The 19,768-nt window shown below is 44.7% G+C and overlaps 1 protein-coding gene across 3 annotated transcripts in view; it reads left to right on the top strand.

The window, feature by feature from the left end:
* LOC147012446 (piezo-type mechanosensitive ion channel component 2-like) overlaps positions 1–19,768 on the top strand; it is a 182,048-nt gene that overhangs the window by 77,923 nt on the left and 84,357 nt on the right. For 2 of the 3 annotated variants that reach the window (XM_085856681.1, XM_085856679.1), the window contains exons 16-19: positions 1,382–1,530; positions 1,773–1,946; positions 10,214–10,392; positions 18,114–18,268. In XM_085856681.1, the coding sequence (XP_085712807.1) occupies positions 1,382–1,530; positions 1,773–1,946; positions 10,214–10,392; positions 18,114–18,268 (657 nt within the window). The remainder of the gene's footprint in view (positions 1–1,381; positions 1,531–1,772; positions 1,947–10,213; positions 10,393–18,113; positions 18,269–19,768) is intronic. The other variant, XM_085856680.1, reaches the window with a different exon arrangement.

The following is a 19,768-nucleotide window of genomic DNA, read 5'->3' as shown; positions in this document are numbered from 1 at the left end:
GTGACTGATAAGCACAGCAAAGGAAAGAATGTCTGATTCTGAGATAGTGATGAACGTGACTGATGAGCGCAGCAAAGGAAAGAATGTCTGATTCTGAGATAGTGATAAACGTGACTGATGAGTGCAGCAAAGGAAAGGATGTCTGACTCTGAGAATGATAAACGTGGCTGATGAGCGCAGCAAAGGAAAGAATGTCTGATTCTGAGATAGTGATAAACGTGGCTGATGAGTGCAGCAAAGGAAAGGATGTCTGATTCTGAGATGGCAATTGACATCACTGATGAGCGCAGCAGAGGAAAGGATGTTTGATTCTGAGATGATAATAGACATGACTGATGAGCACAGCAAAGGAAAGGATGTCTGACTCTGAGATTATAATAGACATGACTGATGAGCACAGCAAAGGAAAGGATATCTGACTCTGAGATAGTGATAAACATGACTGATGAGCACAGTGAGGGAAAAGATGTCTGACTCTGAGATAGTGATAAACGTGACTGATGAGCGCAGCAAAGGAAAGAATGTCTGATTCTGAGATAGTGATAAACGTGGCTGATGAGTGCAGCAAAGGAAAGGATGTCTGATTCTGAGATGGCAATTGACATCACTGATGAGCGCAGCAGAGGAAAGGATGTTTGATTCTGAGATGATAATAGACATGACTGATGAGCACAGCAAAGGAAAGGATATCTGACTCTGAGATAGTGATAAACATGACTGATGAGCACAGTGAGGGAAAAGATGTCTGACTCTGAGATAGTGATAAACGTGACTGATGAGCGCAGCAAAGGAAAGGATATCTGACTCTGAGATGATAATAGATATGACTGATGAGCACAGCAAAGGAAAGGATGTTTGATTCTGAGATGGCAATCAACATGACTGATGAGTTTACCAAAGCAAAGACTGACCGACTCTGAGATGGTAATAGACATCGCCAACTGATAATTGTGGTGGTCTTGTACACAAGGGTGAATGCTAAAGTTTCAGTAAAAGATGAAAATACCAATTTCTATTACTCTGCACATTCATATGTAATTTTGAGAATTTAGGATTGAAAGTCCTAAAGGAGTCATTTATAAATCCATTTTGCCTCTCAACAGGAGGTGAGCATATTTCACATGTTTCAGCAAAAAGAGGCTTAATTTTATTACACAGGATAGAACTTGTTGTCGTGAGCAAAATGTTGAGTAACTTTTGTCAAATCCATGACAATGATACATTAATAAACAGATCCACAGTGCAGGGAACGTACCGCTTTGCTGGTGAGACGAGGGACGTCTCGTTTACGTTTTTCTCTTGATACATCTGTATGTCCAAAGGTATAATCTTCCTTTTCCCACTTCTCCCATCCACTCCATTTCCCTCCTTTTCCGTGTAGATCTTCTTTGAATGGTGGCGCCATAATCTTCGCTCTTTCTGGCTGGTTGTGATCTCATACACTATGGTGGTCTTGGTGTCAGTCTACACCTTCCAGTTTGATGGCATCGATGAAATATGGACCAACATGGCACACCTTACTACTACCCAGTATGAAAGATGATCTTGTTTGGAATAATGTGATTCTATCTCGTGGAGTGTTAAATGAAACATACCATGAGTTTAAAGGAAATGCAGATGTTCCTAATAAAGTGGACAGGCAGTGTATGGTAAATGTGTGAGTACTTTGCTCCAATAGAGCCTACCGTGGCACAGCAGAATAGGATTAAATTGTTCTTAACGTAGTATTTTATTAACTCCAAAGGCAATAAACATTATCCTGTTCCTGGCAGACTGCAAGACTTGGGCCTCGAGCGCTTCTCAGTGGGAGATCTTTTTACTCGGATCTTCATCCCAACCGCATTCCTCCTGTGCTGCATTCTTCAGTTGCATTACTTCCATGAGCGCTTTCTGCACCTGTGTGATGTCACCCGTATCCACCGAGATAAGCAAAGTGTTGTGGGAAGGTAAAAACCAAAACTTCCTTTCGTCTTTTGTTCTCTGGTTTTCAACCAAGAAACAGGTACTTTGACAGTGTGTTCTTAAAAAATTACATTGCATGTGAGAAATAGATTAAATCAAAATTCATTGTGATGAGTGTAGAGAGCCTTAAAATAACATTTTAGTGATGAAATGAGTAGCATGGCTTAAAATATCCATATCCACTCTTTATATGCTCACAAAACTTTACACATTGGTTCATCGAGGGTGTGAATTGCAGTTGGGTAAAAGCTGCCGTACAAGCGACTAGAGTTGGTCTTGATACAGCCTGGTGTTGGCTTAGTGGTTAGGGTTGTGGCTTGGGATCCTAGGGTTCTGAGTTCAAGCCCCGTTGGCCACTGAATTAAAAAATACACCAGGAGGTTGACTCAGATTGTCATCCTTCCAAAGTCAGCAAAATGAGCACCAGTGTACTGGTAAGGGGGACACTGCATCAGTGGCACAGCCACGTCATGTAACCAGCAGCGACAGGCTGCACGATATATTTATATATATATATATATATATATATATATATATATATATATATATATATATATATATATATATATATATATATATATATATATATATATATATTGTTACGGTTGTGGAAATTCACAGATCACCATTCAGGTTCTCCGAAGATCAGTTATGTCGGTAAGTGTGTGTTCCAGGTTAGATTTCCCCACCGATGTCTAACGGGATTTATTCGTGTGCCGGGCTGTGCATCTTTGAGTTAGCCGTTATTCTTTTGCTATCTTTATTTTAAAACGAACAACGTCTCCTCACCATCATCTCCACGGCACCGCCATCTTTACGCCAGCAACGGCATCCACAAACGAACAACATCTCCGCCGACAAACACGACGACTTCCTCGTTGGAGCGAAAGCCGGTGATTCCTACCACATCCGCGTTTGACGGCAAGATCGGATTAGAATGACTAAAGGGGCGGAGCCAGCCGGGTGTGAAGGGTCGAAGGTAAAAGACCAAACACCACCCCCGAACCTGATAAAAGGCTGGGCTGAAACGACGAGAAACCAGTTCAGGATTTGAGTACAAGTGGAGCTCTGGAGTAGAGTTGAGTCTGGAGTCTGGGTTCGGAGTGGAACTTGGTCGTTGGAGTCCGGTGGAGTTTGGAGCCTGGAGTCCAGTCAAGCCTGCAGTGCAGTGCAGAGTTGTTGGTCGCTGGAGGCGGCAGCGAAGTCGCCAGCCGGAGAGAGGTTTTCAGCCGGAGAGAAGTCACCAGCCAGCGATATAACGGTCCGAAGTGATCGGGCCCCGGAACGGTTCGAGCGATGCTGAGGAGTGAGCGGGCTCTTAAAAGAGCATCGACTCCAAAAGAGCAAGGCCCGTTCGCTCCTCCGAGGTATCGTCGGCCAGGCATAATCGACCAGGCCGCACGGCAAGGCCTGGACCAACCGAGCTGCCATTACACCAGCTGCCGTGTTGACGACGAGACATACAGAGGGTCGCCAACCAAAAGACCCATCGAGTCATCTCCAGGGCGACAAGGTAACCTGCACGGCCTCGCGGAGCTCCTTCGGTCTTCACAGCTCCGAGGAACATTAAAGGTCTGTTCTCCCTTTTCTTTCCTGGGGTTTTTGCATGGAAGTCTGTGGCGCCTTGTCCGATAAGTAGAATTGTTATAAGTGCATGTAAATGGTAAAGTAGAGATCGGCTGTAGGTCTTTTTGCTCGTGTCTTGTCCCTTACCCCCATTCATTGCATACGTGCCTGCATTGGAAATAAATATCCCCCATTGTTTGAATATTCACCTGCTCGTTGCGTCCCTTCCTTCATCGAACTGCCATAATTGCGTTTGTAATAAATAGCTGGTTTTTAACACCGATAAGATAATCGGGTCCAACGGGGCTTGGCGATAATAAACCGCTCGGCAATCGCAGACGGAAAGAGCTGCTTAAAGCGGATCGTTTCCGGACAGGTCCCGTTGAGGTACAACCTCTCGGTTGTCTGACCACGCGAATAATTAGGTAAATCGACAATTCGGCAATCGACCCTGTAGCGTGCGGGCAGAGCATTGACAAGGTTGTGGTGTGGTTAAAAACACACCCGTAGCTGGATTTTGGCATTGATCCGAAAGCTGCGACTGGATTGCCACGGTCGGTGGGTGCGTGCGGCCACAAGTGAGCTAAAGGCGGTCGCCCGCACGCCAGAGTGGTGGAAATCCACAACTATATATATATATAGATATAGATATAGATATACATATATATGGTCTTGATGGAACGACAATGTTTACCCGAGTGGAGAAGTTTTAAAATGTCGTGTGCTGGGTGGACCTCATCTCGGATGATAGCTTTCGTTCTTTTCACTACTCGACTGAAGTACAGACTCTTGATGGAAGACAGATCACACCCAATCATTTTACAAGCAGTCTTTACTATCCTGTCGAGTTGGGATCGGTCGTCCCACGTCGAGCTGTCATAGCAGTTAGTGAAACAGTGTCGGAACACTCTCCATCACTACGCGATAGAACTTGATCAACCGACACCGAAACAGCCGACACCGAAACGTTTCAACCTTTGAAGAAAGAACAACCATTTGAGGCTCCTTTGCACAGTGATTGGTGTTTATCTCCCACTTTAGGTCATTGGAAATATGTATGTGAAAAATTTCAACTCCAGCATCATGAATAACCAAGGGATGAATATGAGTTTTGGTTTTTCCGGAGGTCAACAATAATTTCCTTTGTCTTTACGACGTTGAGTTCGCGATTGTTTCGCGAACACACAAGTTTTTCAACTTGATTATGGTAATCACTTTCATTACTGTCGAGAATCAAGCCAGCAACAGTTGTGTCTGCTAATTTCACTACCAGTGAGCTATCAGATGATGCGACGATCACGAGTGAACAATGAATATAACATCGGGGATAAGACACAGCCCTGAGGTGCTCCGGTGTTTGGGGCGACCGTCTGAGATATTTTGGAACCAATTTTGACCACATGTAGTCTGTCCAAAAGAAAATCCAAAATCCAGTTGCAGAATAAGTCGTTCCCTTCTGGACAGCATGGTATTGGAGATATTAACACGGGATTTCATGGTGGTAAGTCAGCTTTGTCGTAGCGGTAAATTTATTGACCCAAGAAGAAGATGGCGAGACGGATGGAACGGGGAACAGGTACGCAGATGCAAGACTACGGTGAGATATGTGAAGAGGAGACAAGACAGTGACGGTGTATGGACCATGAAGAGAGAGCGGTGGTAAGAAAAAGGTCAAAGGTGTTGGCTTAAGCAGTCAAAGGTGCGCAAGGATGGAATGTTCAGAAAACATTGTAAAATCATTGATAACGTTTTGGCATCGATTCCATCAGTGCAAGAAGCCAAGGTACATTCTAAACTCGAAGTTATCATGAAAAATGTAATTGTTTTCAGTGGAAGGAAAGAATGAAATTTTATTCAAAGTGATAGCTACCTGGTGCTGAGTCTTCTCCGGATCGATGTCTTGTGGTACGTAGTGCTCTCGGCCTAGCTTTCAACTTGCTTGTGCGTATATTAGGAGATGGCACCATTGAGGCCTGGTGTCTATGATAACTTGTGCAAATCATCGTGGCCGATTCACACTGTCCCATATGAGTAGTGTTCCTTAATAGTACATTGTGGAGATTGTTCTCTGGCTTTTTTTTTTTTTTTTTTTTTTTTTTTTTTTTGTATATCTTGGTCGAGGCTCGTATGAGAGCTAACACACAACTCACAGCAAGGAGGCATGAGACAAGAGGGGCGGGAGTGGAAGGGACAAAACATTGGGGAACAGACACAGGTGAACTGTGGAAGGGAGAGGGATGGGGATGGGACGGGGAACATGGCGAGGGGAAGATGGACATTAAAGGGACTTTCAGGAAGGAAAGCAGGAGAATTGAAGGAAGTGGGCTTGGGTGGATTATCGGGGTAGAAAAGATCGAGGATTTGGATGGGGGAAGATAAGAGGTGGTGGTGAACAGCTGTTTTGAAAGCCTGGAGGGAAGAATGGGAAAGAATAGAGTGAGGAAGTTTATTCCAAAGGCGGGAAAAAAGAGGAATGAAAGAGTGAAGATGAGCAGTGATTCGTGATTTTGGTAGTTTTACCAGAAGGGGGTTGTTGGCGGACCTTGAGCGCCCTGTGGAAATGTGGTTGGGACAAATCACAGAGAGAGCAGGGGGGCAAGGCTGGAGAGGAGTCGGTAGAAGACAGAAAGACCACCGACCAACCTGCGGTGATTGAGTGAGAGGCCCAAAGACTCAGCTTCATTGCGGGAGATGCCAATGATCTTAAAAGCCCTGGTTTCGACAGCGTGAAGTCGAGAAAGGTGGGAGGCAGGAGCACCAGCCCAGAGGGAGAGCAGTACTCCATCAGGCTACGGACAAAAGCTTTGTAAGTGGTCAGGAGCTCAAGAGGGCCGAGGAAGGACTTTGCACGACGGAGGATTCCCAGTCGGCGACTGGCTTTTGAGGCAAGGTTGGAAATGTGACTTTCCCAGGAAAGGTCATGGCAGATAGTGAGACCCAGAAGCTTGAAAGAAAAGACTTCTTCCAGAGGATTGTTGAGAAAGTGGATGGGGGGTTTTGTAAACGGTCCTTTCGAAGAGACATAGTGAGAGTGTGAGATTTGTCTGGATTGAAAGACATGTTCCACGTGTTGGACCAGTTTGTGATTTTATCCAGATCTGCAGTGAGCGAAGAAGCTGCTGCTTGCCGGTCTGAGGGATGACAGATGGTACGGCAGAGGGTGGAGTCATCGGCAAAGAGAAATAGAGGATTTTCCAGAGAGTCCGAGAGATCATTGATGAAAACCAGAAAAAGAACAGGGCCCAGAACGCTACCTTGAGGAACTCCAGCCTGCACAGGAAGAGGGGATGAAAGAACTCCATTTAGGGCCACACGTTGACTGCGACAGGAGAGGAAGTCTGCGAGCCATGAGTGGAGATGGCCTTGAATACCATGGGAAGAGAGTTTGGTGAGTAGGGCAGGGTGCCAGACTGTGTCAAAAGCACGTGATATGTCCAGGGATACGGCTCGGATTTCCTGTCTGGCATTGAGGACCTCCATCCATTGATGGGAGAGCAGTAGCAGCATATCTAGGGTAGAGTGACCTGGTCTGAAACCAAATTGATGATTGGAAATCAAGCCATTGGAGAAGAGGAAGGATTTCATGTCTGAAGCGATGATGGATTCCATAACCTTGCTGATGATTGGGAGAAGGCTGATTGGTCTATAGTTACAGGGATCTGTTTTTGCACCTTTTTTATGCAGGGCAGTGATGTTAGCAGATTTCCAAGCAGATGGCAGATGACCTTGGGAAAATGAGAGGGTGAATAGAACAGAGAGAGGGTGAGCAAGAGCAGAAGAGCAGGCTTTGAGGACACGTGGGCTGATGCCGTCTGGACCGGTTGCAGAATCTGACTCGAGGTTTGAAAGCAAGCTCTCCACCTTGTCAGGAGAAAAGGATACAGAGTCCAGGGACAGTTGGGTGCGACTGGGTAAAGTGGGTAGAGATAGTGATGGGTTTGGGACACAAGATTTAGCTGCAAACACCGAGTTTAGACATTCAGCTTTATCACGTGTGGAATCAGCAGTGCGGCCATTTGAGGTAAGGGAGGGGATGGAGGGGGAACATACACCAGAAACAGATTTGATTAAACGCCACCAGGATTTTGAGGAGGGAGAGAGGTTTGAGAGTTCAGACTTGAGATGAGAAAGATGTTGTTTTCTGGCTCTCCTGAGGGTAGCTACACACTTGTTCCGAGCTTTGTGGAAAGAACTGAGATTGCCCTCAGTTGGGTTTGCTTTCCATGAGGCAAAGGCAAGTTGTTTCAGGACAACTGCCTCGCCACAAGCTTCAGTAAACCACGGGCGGGAGGAAGGGTAAGACAACTGAACACGAGAGGGGATAAATCTGTGCATGAGGGAGAGCAAGTTTCTTTGAAAGAATTCCCAGGATGAGTTGATGTTTGAGAAAGTAGTGATAGGAGACCAGTCTGTAAGTTTGATGGCTGCTCGGAGACCCTGCCAGTCGGCTTGAGTGAAATGCCAGACTCGACGGCGGTGAGGTGGTTCTCTGATAACAGCCAGAGAGATGTCCACTTTAACAAGGACGTGGTCAGAAGAACCAATTGGAGCGAAGGAAGAGCAGCAGATATTGTCAGGGAAATTTGTCAAAATCAGATCCAGAAGAGATGGAGTACCATTGGTTGAGATCCGGGTCGGGAAGTTGACCGATTGAGTCAGTCCCAATGAGTCGCAGAAAGCTTTTGCTGAGGTGCCATGGCAGGTGAGAGAGGTACCCACACCTAGCCAACTGGCGTGATGACAATTGAAGTCGCCACATAAGAGGAAGAGAGAGTTTGGATGAGAAGATAGAAGATGGTCCATGTTTTCGGAGAGTGAGGTGTAGATGGAGTCATCACTGTTCGGTGGACGGTACAGTACACATATAAACATGAGGTGGGAGTGGAGGGGAAGCCGAAGCCAGAGGTATTCCTGGGGGTGTGGGGGAGTGAGAGCAGTGCAGGGAGAGTGAGGAATAGAGTCTTTGATGAAGAGAGCAACACCTCCACCAGGACGAGGCTCAGGTCTGTCATACCGTAAGAGGGAGTAACCAGGGAGAGATACTTGGGAGTCAGACACGTCTTGGGAGAGGAAAGTTTCTGTTAGGCAGATAATGTCTGGTTTGTCAGTGGCAACGTGCATGGAAAGATCTGAAAGGTTTGAGCGAAGGCCCCGGATATTTGAGGTCCACACTTTTAATGAAGAGGTAGGGGAGGAGGCTTTGGGTGCAGGAGGTGGAGGGGCGGGGGAGGGTAGGACGAGGGACGAGGGGGAGGTAAGGAGGGTTGCTGAAGGAGTGTGGGGTATTGCAGAATAGCGAGGGGAGGGGGCCGAATGAGGAGGAGAAAAGGCTCTGTGGTGCTGGGAGAGAGGGGGGACAAGAGACAAGGAAGATGGCAGTTGAGTATTTGAGGAGGTGGAGTGAAGAGATGGAGGTGAGAGGGCAGTGGAGGGAGGCAGGTTGGTGGATGAGAGGGGGCAACTTAGAGAAGGAAGAGTGAGGGGGATGAAAGGTGGTAGAAAGCTGAGGGGGAATTTTTGAAAGAGGTGAGAGGGAGGCTTGGAGGGAGAAGAGTGGGATGGTTGCTTTGAGAGTGAGAGTGAGGGGTGAGGGGGGTGAGTTGGCACTGAAGTTGGAAAAAAAGAATGGTTGATGGAAAGCGAGCATCCATGGCAAACTGTGGTTTTTAAAAGTTTTAGGTCAGAGATGCGATTTAACACAATTCTTGATGGATGCAATGAAGGCAAATTCAGAGCATGGAGAGAAGAAGCGCTGTAATAGTTGGATTTTTTAGGCAAGGAATGAAGGAGAGGTCGAAATGAAAGCAGTCTGTTGAAATAGCAGAAGAGTAGTGCATTGTGGAACAGTAAAGAGTACCACATGTGTGAGAGAGGAAGATGAAGCATCATAAGATCGTTTTTGTTGTTAATATTAATGTATGAGAGAGTTCAACAGATTAGGTCATGGAAATGTAAAAAAAAAAAAAAGAAATCGAGGAAGACGAGGAGGAAGTTAAGAGGAAGAAGAAGTAGCAGAATCGGGAGAAGGTGAGCGTGTTGTTGTTGTTGTTGTTGTTGTTGGGTATATATTTTATTTATTTATTTATTTTTTTTTTTGAGATAAGAAAGAGATTAGTTGGGAGAATGGGGGATGTTTGGAAAGTGGGGAGGATGAAAATTGAAGGTAATGGGGAGGATAGAAATTGAAGGTAATGGGGAGAAAAAACAAACAAACAAAAAAAAAAAACGATCGAACACCAAGTGGAACCGGTAGGCCTCAAGCCTAGGACTAGGCCTCAAACACCAGGTAAGAACGTCGACATAAATACTCACAAAATAGCACGATTTTTGAAACAAAACCGAACTAGGAACACACATTAACATGTAGGTGAGAAAATTAAACAGTTAAAACGGGACAAATAACAACCGGAACTTAACTTTGAGAATGTCAGCAGGGAGCCCCGAAGGAGACCTCTTGCCGCTCAAAACCGGAACCGGAAGTGAGTTGAGTTGAGACACGCCGAGCTCTTCCTCTCTAAAAGTATTTTGAACCAAATTGAGCCCTGAATGGTTGTTGAAATGAGTGTTTATAATGCTCCACGAACTTCATGCTCAGTTGTTTAGGTGGACGTTCGTTGAGCCTTTGCCGGTTTTGCATCCATTTGCCTTTTCTGAAGGTGAACCCTGGGTCTTCGTGTGGATGCAGGTTGGCATGTCCAGAGGGCAGTTTGCCAGACGTGAGCTTCGCAGGTGACGGAGCTCATCGCACGCCAGGGAGTTTGGAACAGGACATGTCAGAAGAAAAAGAAGATGGAGAAAAAGATGATTATGAGGAAAAAGAAGAAATTGGGGAAGTTAAAGAAATCAATGAAGAAACCCCAGATGGTTGGTTGTTTTTTTGTGTTGGGGGGGGGGGTGTTGTACTTCGACTTTATACATTTGTTTTTGTTTTCTCTTTTACTACCCCACACACGCGAAGCAAAAAGCGGGGTTAAGCAATTGCTTCATGTCTGTCGGTCCGTTTGTCTTATCAGTTTATGATCAAGGAAGAGCTTATTTAAATTGAATGTTAGGTGTTGAACATGAATCAGAATATGGATAGAAAGACAAGTGTTTAATTTTAACCGTACTTTGTCTCTGAATTCAACCTGATCGCACGTGCGCAGAGAGGGACGAGACAATATCTTTACTGTCTGCCTGCCTGGCACTGAAACAAAATTGAAAATCATTCCAAACAGGAAACTTTACTGTTTTTATGGACGTCATAAAGGGCACAAACAACAGGCATGGATAACTGTGTCATGTGTTAGATCGGGTGATGTAATATATGCTGGAGAAAATGGCAGTCGAACCTGTACATTTTTATTTATTTATACACCTTTAAACTTCTTTAAACCTTTATTTGAATTTAATTAAATATTTGAACACTGGCTAACACAAATCGCCTTCATATTACTTCAAAGAGCCATGCTACATGTCGATATATATATACATATATATATATATATATATATATATATATATATATATATATATATATATATATATATATATATATATATATATATATCATTAGAGGGCATGGCGTGTGAGAAGGACAGTCTCAGGGGTGAAGAAGGAGCTGCCATATGGCTTCATACATCTATGGTTATCAATAAAGCCTCCATCTCCTAAAGTGCGACTCGACGTCATCTCATCACAGTGTATAAGGTGATGTGTAAGACTGCATCAGTAGCATTAAACTTCCATTAACTGAAATGATCTTTCACACACTGACTGCCAACTCTTATAATAGACACCACTCACATTTTCAAGTGAACTATATGTGTGTATATAGTTTATTTTAAAATTTTACCCTTCAAGAAGCCAATCTAAGTTCATTTCTTATGCATTGTTGGGGAAACCCCACGTTATGAGAAAGCTCGTAGTAGGCAGTGGGACAAGATTTTCAATTCCATATGCCAGGTACATGATATATGGACTGTTTTTAGCACTGAATCAAGGTTGGTATTACATCATGTGTTGTTTGTTAACCTCTGCCATCGAAGATGGACGGAGGTTACTGTTTTCACCCCTGTCTGTTTGTTTGTTTGTTTGTTACTTATGACATCTAAAGATTTCGTAAGTATAATGATCACTTCTGGACTCTGTTTGTTACTTACGAAATCTAAAGATTTCGTAAGTATATTGATGACTTCCGTCCTCTGTTTGTTTGTTTGTTTGTTTGTTTGTTTGTATGTGTGTTTGTTTGTAGGCACGATAACTTAAGAACGGAAGAAGCTACCAATGTCAAATTACACCTTCTGATTCAGGAGCGTGATGGCTAGTGCTGATTAGATTTTGGTCAAAATCAGTCAAAGGTCAAGGTCACAGTGAGGTCAAACATAATTCCGTAAATTCATGTGGAGAAATGGAGTATTTTTGCTTCGCTCGACGTTACGAGTTCGTTTTAACTTTGATTTTAATTTTGTCTTCAGTTTTTGCGATCGCTTAGGACGTTTAAAACTCGGTTGTCGAAATTCTGGTAAAAATCGGATGTTTTGGAGATGTTTTAAGATTGTATAAAAAATATTTCACTCGCCGCGTCACGGGTCGTCACGTGATGCAGCGCGCTCGAGCAGAGGCGTCGTTGATCACGTAAAGGTTTTGCGTGTGCGCGCTGATGGTGTTTTCGATAAAGATGGTGTTTAAAAGTCATTTTTTTATCCCAATAAAGGTTATCGTTGCATGCCTGACTCGCTAAGCCGTCGGATTATGTAAAGATTGTTGGTGGATGGCCGAATATTACGGTTTTGTGACTTTGATATAATAATAAATATAATATATTGTGACTATAATATCATAATTTTTGTGACTTTGATATAATAAAAAAATATTTGAATTTTTGTTTTTGCATTTCTACATGTTTTAAGTGATTTCCAACCCCCCCCCCCAAAAAAAATTTGTTAGAGAAAAAAAAACTTAGAAAATTTTGCAACTTTTTTTTCAACAAAATTTCGATTTTTTTTTTTTTTTGCATTTCTTCATGTTATAAGTGATTTCCAACAAAAAACATGCCAAAATTATAATTGCGGCTGATTTTGGAACTTCAGGTGGATATACCCATGTAAAATCAATTTCTGTCTCAAGGAATCGAGTTATCGTCCACCACCATCCAGGTGGTGTCGTCCACCAGACGGCGGTCTCCTTGGGTTAACCTGAGGCGGTCCCTTCGGGTGGGTGCCTGGAATGTCCTATCCCTAAGAGAGGATGATCACCTGTCTCTGTTATCATCTGAGCTCAAGCGTTTGGACATCGGGATTGCAGCTCTCTCTGAGGTTCGGAGACTGGATTGCGGCGAGATAATGGTGGGTGGTTACACCTACTATTGGTCTGGTCGCTCTGATGGTTATCATACCCAAGGAGTTGCTGTTGCTGTGTCCAATAAGCTGACCCCAATGATAATTGAGGTAACACCGGTCAACGAGCGTATTATGAGATTAAGGATTCGTCACTCCTTAGGTGTCATTTCCCTGGTCTCCGTTTATGCTCCGACTGAGGCGAGTGATCTCACCGTGAAGGATGCATTCTACGCCACACTCGAGTCTGTGGTTGATCAGTGCCCCAGACGAGATACACTTCTAGTCTTGGGGGATTTCAATGCATCGACTGGAACTGATAGGGACGGTTATGAGGTGTGTGTTGGTCCCCATGGGTCAGGAACTATGAACCAGAATAGCACTAAGCTCCTTGACTTTGCAAGAAGTCATGGACTTAGGGTGGCTGGTTCATGGTTTCAGCGCCCACAAGCTCATCGCTGGACGTGGTATTCCAACGCTGGCGGTGTGGCAAAGGAGATTGACCATGTCCTCATTGACGGTCGTTGGAGGATGATCCAGAACTGCAGGTCTACCGGAGTGCTCAGTTCCTCAATACTGACCACAGGCTTGTTGTAGCAACTCTAAAGCTGCACCTTAAATCCTGGAGAATGGTACCATCCCAGCCTAGGCTGGATGTTGCCAAGCTCAGGGATGAGAGAGTAGCTGAGGAGTTTGCGAACAGGCTGAGTGGACACTTGGGAGGTCTGGGTGCTTTGGGGGGTCCTGAAGAGTTGTGGAGCGCCTTCAAGACCACCGTCCTTGATGTTGCCGGTGGATGCCTTGGAGCTCACCGCAGGGCAAAGAAGAATTTTGTCTCTCAAGGGACACTGGATACCATTGACCAGAGTCGCAGGGCCAGGCTGAATGGCAGAGCTGAGCTGTTCAGGGAGCTGAGGCGTAAAACTGTACGTGCACTGAGGGTGGACAAGGAGGCCTATGTGCGAGGAATCTGTGAGGGGGTAGAGCATCACCTGTGGACAGGTGATTCTCGTCCCGCTTACAGGGGAATTCGCGCATTACGTTCATCCAAGCCCATTCCTCGGAGCACTACAGTTCGAGCAGAGAGTGGTAGGCTCTTGACAGAGGAGTCTGAAGTGAAGGCCCGCTGGGCCGGTTACTTTGAGCGGTTGTACCAGGCTGATCCCCCAACTGTCGAGTTGGACGTCAAGGGTGTTACAATCCCTGTTGCTGACCCTCGAATCAACTGTGGTCCACCTACGCTTGTGGAAACACGGGCTGCGGTGAACCAGTTGAAACGGGGCAAAGCTCCAGGGATCTGTGGCATCCATGCCGAACTTCTCAAGACTGGTGGAAATGCTGCACTCGTGTCGTTGCATGCAGTTTTGTGCTCTGCCTGGAATACAGGCATCATCCCAACTGACTGGAAGAGGGGCCTTGTTGTCCCTCTCTGGAAAGGGAAGGGTGATTGCCAAGACTGCAACAACTACCGAGGGGTGACGCTGCTCTCAGTGCCGGGCAAGGTCTTTGCTCGGATAATTCTCGATAGGGTTCGCCACCATCTGCTTGAGCACCAGCGTCCAGAGCAGTCAGGCTTTACACCAAAGAGGTCAACGATTGACCGTATCCTTGCACTTCGTGTCCTCACCGAACGCAGACGAGAGTTTCGGCAGGGGCTGCTTGCAGCCTATGTTGATCTCTGTAAAGCGTTCGATTCAGTGAATCGGGATGTCCTCTGGAGGATTCTTGGTCTTCGTGGGGTGCCACCAAAACTGATCGATCTGATGTCTGAACTCTACTCTGGTACTGAGAGTGCTGTGAAGTGTGGTGGTACCATCTCTGACTTATTTCCAGTTGTTACTGGAGTTCGTCAGGGATGTGTACTTGCCCCCACACTTTTCAGCACTTGTATGGACTGGATTCTAGGGAGGATGTCGGAGAGATCAAGTTGCGGTGCGTCATTTGGGAATGTCAAGATCTCGGACCTTGACTTTGCAGATGATGCAGTCATCTTTGCGGAGACTTTAGACATCCTCTTGGGGGCCCTCGAGGTGCTGAATGAGGAGTCAGAGCCGTTGGGATTACGGGTTTCTTTGGTCAAAACTAAGATCCAGGCTTTCGGTGACATCTTGGATGCTGCTGTCCTGTCTGTGTCTGTTTGTGGTGAGGATGTTGAGGTCGTGGAGAGATTCACTTACCTTGGCAGTGATATTCATGTCTCTGCTGGCTGCGAGTCAGAGGTCAATAGACGTCTGGGTCGGGCCTGGGGAGTCATGGATTCACTGGATCATGGGGTGTGGCGCTGCCGGTACCTGTGCGGGAGGACGAAAGTCCGAGTCTTCAGGTCCTTGGTACTTCCAGTCTTGCTCTATGGGTGCGAGACTTGGACTCTGACCAAGGATCTGAGACGGAGACTTAATTCCTTTGGTACCAGGTCTCTTCGGAGAATCCTTGGCTATCGCTGGTCGGATTTTGTGTCCAACGAGCGGTTGCTGAGAGAGACTCGGATGAGATTTGTTACCTGCATAGTCCGTGAGCGTCAGTTGCGGCTGTATGGACATGTGGCTCGTTTTCCTGACTCTGATCCTGCTCACCAGATTCTCTCAGCGAGGGAGTCTCATGAGTGGAGGAGGCCAGTGGGTCGACCACGCGCCTCATGGTTGCAACAGGTTGACCATCATCTCAAGGAGATGGGGATGGGCCTGGCATCTGCCTGGGGGATGGCCAGACGGAGGCCCCTGGAGTACCGGCGGAAAGTGGACGCAGCGACGTGCTGTTCTGGCACATGCTCCCAGACCTGACCTGACCTGAATCTAGTTATGACGAATGAATTGAGTATGTAAAAGTTAAAAGTAAAAGGGAAAGTTGCAAACTATATCTCTGTGAGCACTGTTGACGTCAAATTGAATGAATAGGATATCTGGTTCACTTGAGTGACCTCGCAGTATTGGCGGCGGAGGTTTTGCACTCTACCGAGTGCTCCCCCTCTAGTTTCCATATGTTTTTTTCTTTTTTGCTACTTCTCATTTCCCTTCGAAATGGCACATATAACTGCAGATCTATGAAGTCGCAAAACTTCTCATGGAGATGGATAATGATGATCATGATTATTACATTGATATATGTTCAATGAATTGCCATCATGTCATTTGTTGCGTTATCTGGCACGGCAAAATATTCTATTTACAATACAAAAGCGTAATGTTTTTGACAAGAATTCTCGTTGGCAGTCAACATGTTCAAATCATTGTTTTATTAAAATTTAAATATATCCAGTGTCTATAGAAAGTCTACACTCCCTTTCAAAAATTTCTCCTTTTCTTGCCTTGTAGCCTGGAATTAAATTACCTTAAATCAGACTTTTTCCACCTTTATATACACATTGTAACCCACAACTTCCAAATGAAAAATAAAATTCTACAAGTTTCAGAAAGATAATTAAAAATACAAAACTAGAATAGAATATCTTGGTTGGATAAGTGTCCAGCTCCCTTATAATAGCTATTGTAAATTAGCTCAGGTGTAAGAAATCACCTCAAAATCAGATACCAAGTTAATTGGCCTCCACATGTGTTAAATTGTAGTGATTCTGATTCTTTCAGAATGAAATCAGCTGTTCCTGAAGGTTTCCTCTGCTGGGTGGTGCATTTCACAGCAAAGACTCAACCATGGACACAAAAGAGCTTTCAGAAGACCTCTGGGATAAAGTTGTGGAAAGGCACAGATCAGGGAATGGGAATAAAAATATTTCAAAGGCCTTGAATATCCCTTGGAGCACAGTCAAGACGATTATTAAGAAGTGGAAGGTGTATGATACAGTGTGACCACTCCTTGGCTTTTTTCACAAGATCTTGGCTATTCGTTGTTCACCTTGGCGTCTTGGTTTTCTATAGGTTTTCTTGGCGTATAGGTTTTCTATTATCATCGCTTTTCCAAAACCTTGTGAATTATTGGCTTTTTTAATTGGCTCACCTTGGCATTTTTGAAAATGAGGAGTGGTCACACTGGTATGGTAACACCAAGACCCTGCCTAGATCAGGCGATCTCTCCAAACTGGCTGACCAAGCAAGTAGGAGACTGATCAGAGAGGCCACCAAGAGACCAATGGCAACTTTCAAAGAGCTGCAGGCCTTTATGGCAAAGACTGGTCACTGTCTGCATGTGACAACAATATCCCAAGCACTCTTCAACTTTGGCCTACATGGTAGGGTGGCCAAAAGGAAGCCATTATTCAAAAAAGCCCACTTTGAGTCCCATTTGAGGAATGCAAAAACACTCTGGAGATTCTGAAGCCATGTGGCAAATTTTTGTGGTCTGACAAAACCAAGATGGAACCTTTTGGCCTCAATGCAAAATGTTATGTTTGGTGGAAACCCAGCACAGCACATCACCCAAAGAACACCATCCCAACTGTGAAGCATGGTGGTAGCAGCCTCACCTTCTGGGGATGTTTCTCATCAGCAGGGACTGGGGCACTTTTCAGGATGGAAGGGAAAATGGATGAAATAAAATACAGAAAAATCCTAAAGGAAAACCTGCTGCCCTCTGTAAGAAAGCTGAAATTGGGACGAAAGTACACCTTTCAGCATGACATCGACCTGAAACACACAGCCAAAGCTACGCTGGAGTGGCTGAGGAACAAAAAGATAAATGTCCTTGAGTGGCTCAATCAGAGCCCCGACCTAAATCCAATCGAAAATCTGTGGTATGACTTGAAGATTTCTGTCCATCAACGCTCCCTACGCAACTTGACTGAGCTTGAACAGTTTTGTCAAGAAGAATAGGCAAATATTTCCCAATCAAGGTGTGCAAAGTTGCTAGTGAACGATATCAACAGACTCACAGCTGTAATTGCTGTCAAAAGTGCTTCCTCCAAGTATTAACTCAGGGGAGTGGACACTTACCCAACATAGATATTCTAGTTTTGTATTTTTAATTAATTTTCTGAAATTTGTCGACTTCATTTTTCACTTGAAAGTTATGGGTTACCACGTGTAAATAAAGGTGGAAAAAAAAATCTGATTTAACGCAATTTAATTCGAGGCTATAAGGAAACAAAAGGTGACCATTTTGAAAGGGGGTGTAGACTTTCTATAGGCACTGTACTTGAATACTGCATGGGCTATCGTGTTCGATGAACTCTCCAGTTTATTTGGTTTGATTGTGCTTTCCGTGTTTAAGGATACGTTGTGGTGCCTTGGTGCCGAACGTTTATTACCACAACAAACACAACGTCGCAGACGAGCAATTGCACCTCGTTTGGTTTTGACTGTGTCGGTCTCACTGCAGAAGACAAGTGGGCGCTGGTGTTCTCCCGCTTGGGGGAGCTTTCACTTTCGCTACTGGAAGCACTGGACAAGGCCCAGGCCCTGGTCTGGCGTCTGCTGGAGCTTCACTTGTTCAAAGTGGTCGTGTTCACCTGCTTTTTGGTCGCCCTGCAAGAGGTGAAGGCCGATGAAGGGTCCGGCGTTTCGAGAGTGAAACTTTGATGGAGTACAAAATGCTGTGTAAAAATCTTTCATCTGTGAAAGTAGATTCTTTAATTGCAACAAAATGTTCAAATATTAACAAAGAATAGCGTTTCCAACTCGTTTCAGAACATTGTCAGGTCATATCGTAATGCAGGATACACCTGGTATTGTTGTTTGAAACATTTTGCTTTAGAAAAAAAAAATAGAACAAAGCCTTTGTTTGGGATATAAACCACTTTTTAAATCGACATCATTGAATTGGTTGATTGATTATGTTATCAATTTTATATAAGGCAGTTAAACTGTGTACCTTAGCATGACGGATGGCATTCAATGACATTTGTTTTTAACCCATATTCTCATCTACAATGGTTTCCAATTATTCCTTTTGAAAATAATAGACCATTGTGTGTCGGTACCCTGGATTCTAAACCTAATCCCTGATCTACAAGGCCATTGTCAAAGTGACACAGTCGTGCTTCAGTTAACGAGCCAGCCGGCAGAATGAATTCACAATTGATTCCCATCAAAGATGCAATCCATACCAGCACACGCCTACACTAGTTAATTCTATATTACAACTACTACAACCACTACTGTTACTATAATTTCTACGACTTTAACAGTCCTAATTAATCACACCTTCTTGTGGGGTTGGCCGGAGAAAGTTTTTGGCCCAAGTCTTTCACGAACTGGCCAACCAGGGAAGGAATTAGTAATTCGTTAAGGATGCCAGTAATACCAAGTCTCGGAGGTCGGCCATTCGTTCAAACATCAGCCAAGTCATACCAAGTACTAAGTGGTACTTGCTGCTGCCTTGCTTGATGCTCAGCATTTAAAAAGGATAGAACACAGACAAAGAACCATAGGTTGGCAATCATGGCACAGGTTTTGATGGGCCAAATGACCTCCTGCGTTGAAGTTCCTTGTAAGGAAACATTTATTTATTTAACTAATGCTTGCAAGATGGGAGATCCGGTTAACGTCCATCTACCTGCGAAGCATCAAATGGACAGTGTATAGTCGGGTTGGGAATCGAACCCATGCGAGACGGCCTAGAGGTACTTTTGACAAAAGCTCTACCGATCTGCACAATCCTTTCGGACAATAATTTTATCCTGCAACCTAATCTCCTGAATGATCTTTAAATTCGACAATGGCACAGCATATGATAGTAAAGGTTATCTCGATATGACTATGGTTAAAATCGGTTGCATCAATCCAGAGCTATTGGCACGATAACAAAAATCCACGAGCGATAAACAAAAAGTGCTTTCCCTGTTTTTTCAAAGCTCCTCTTGCAATGGCATCAGGAAACTTACCATCGCTGGAGAGAAACATGTGACACATCCTGGAAGATCGAAAAGCACGAACGTTTGTGCCTGCTTGTGCTGGTGCAGGACCATTCCTTCATGGTCGGGGAGAAAACATTTTTACTTTCCAATGATGATGCTGGAGGTTTTAGTGGTAGCA

Source organism: Eptatretus burgeri, chromosome 15, assembly GCF_056783735.1.
Source record: "Eptatretus burgeri isolate ZD-2024b chromosome 15, Ebu_testis_v1, whole genome shotgun sequence".
NCBI lineage: Eukaryota > Metazoa > Chordata > Myxini > Myxiniformes > Myxinidae > Eptatretus > Eptatretus burgeri.
Note: the sequence above shows the minus strand (reverse complement) of the source record. Positions and strands in the feature narration are given on the sequence as shown.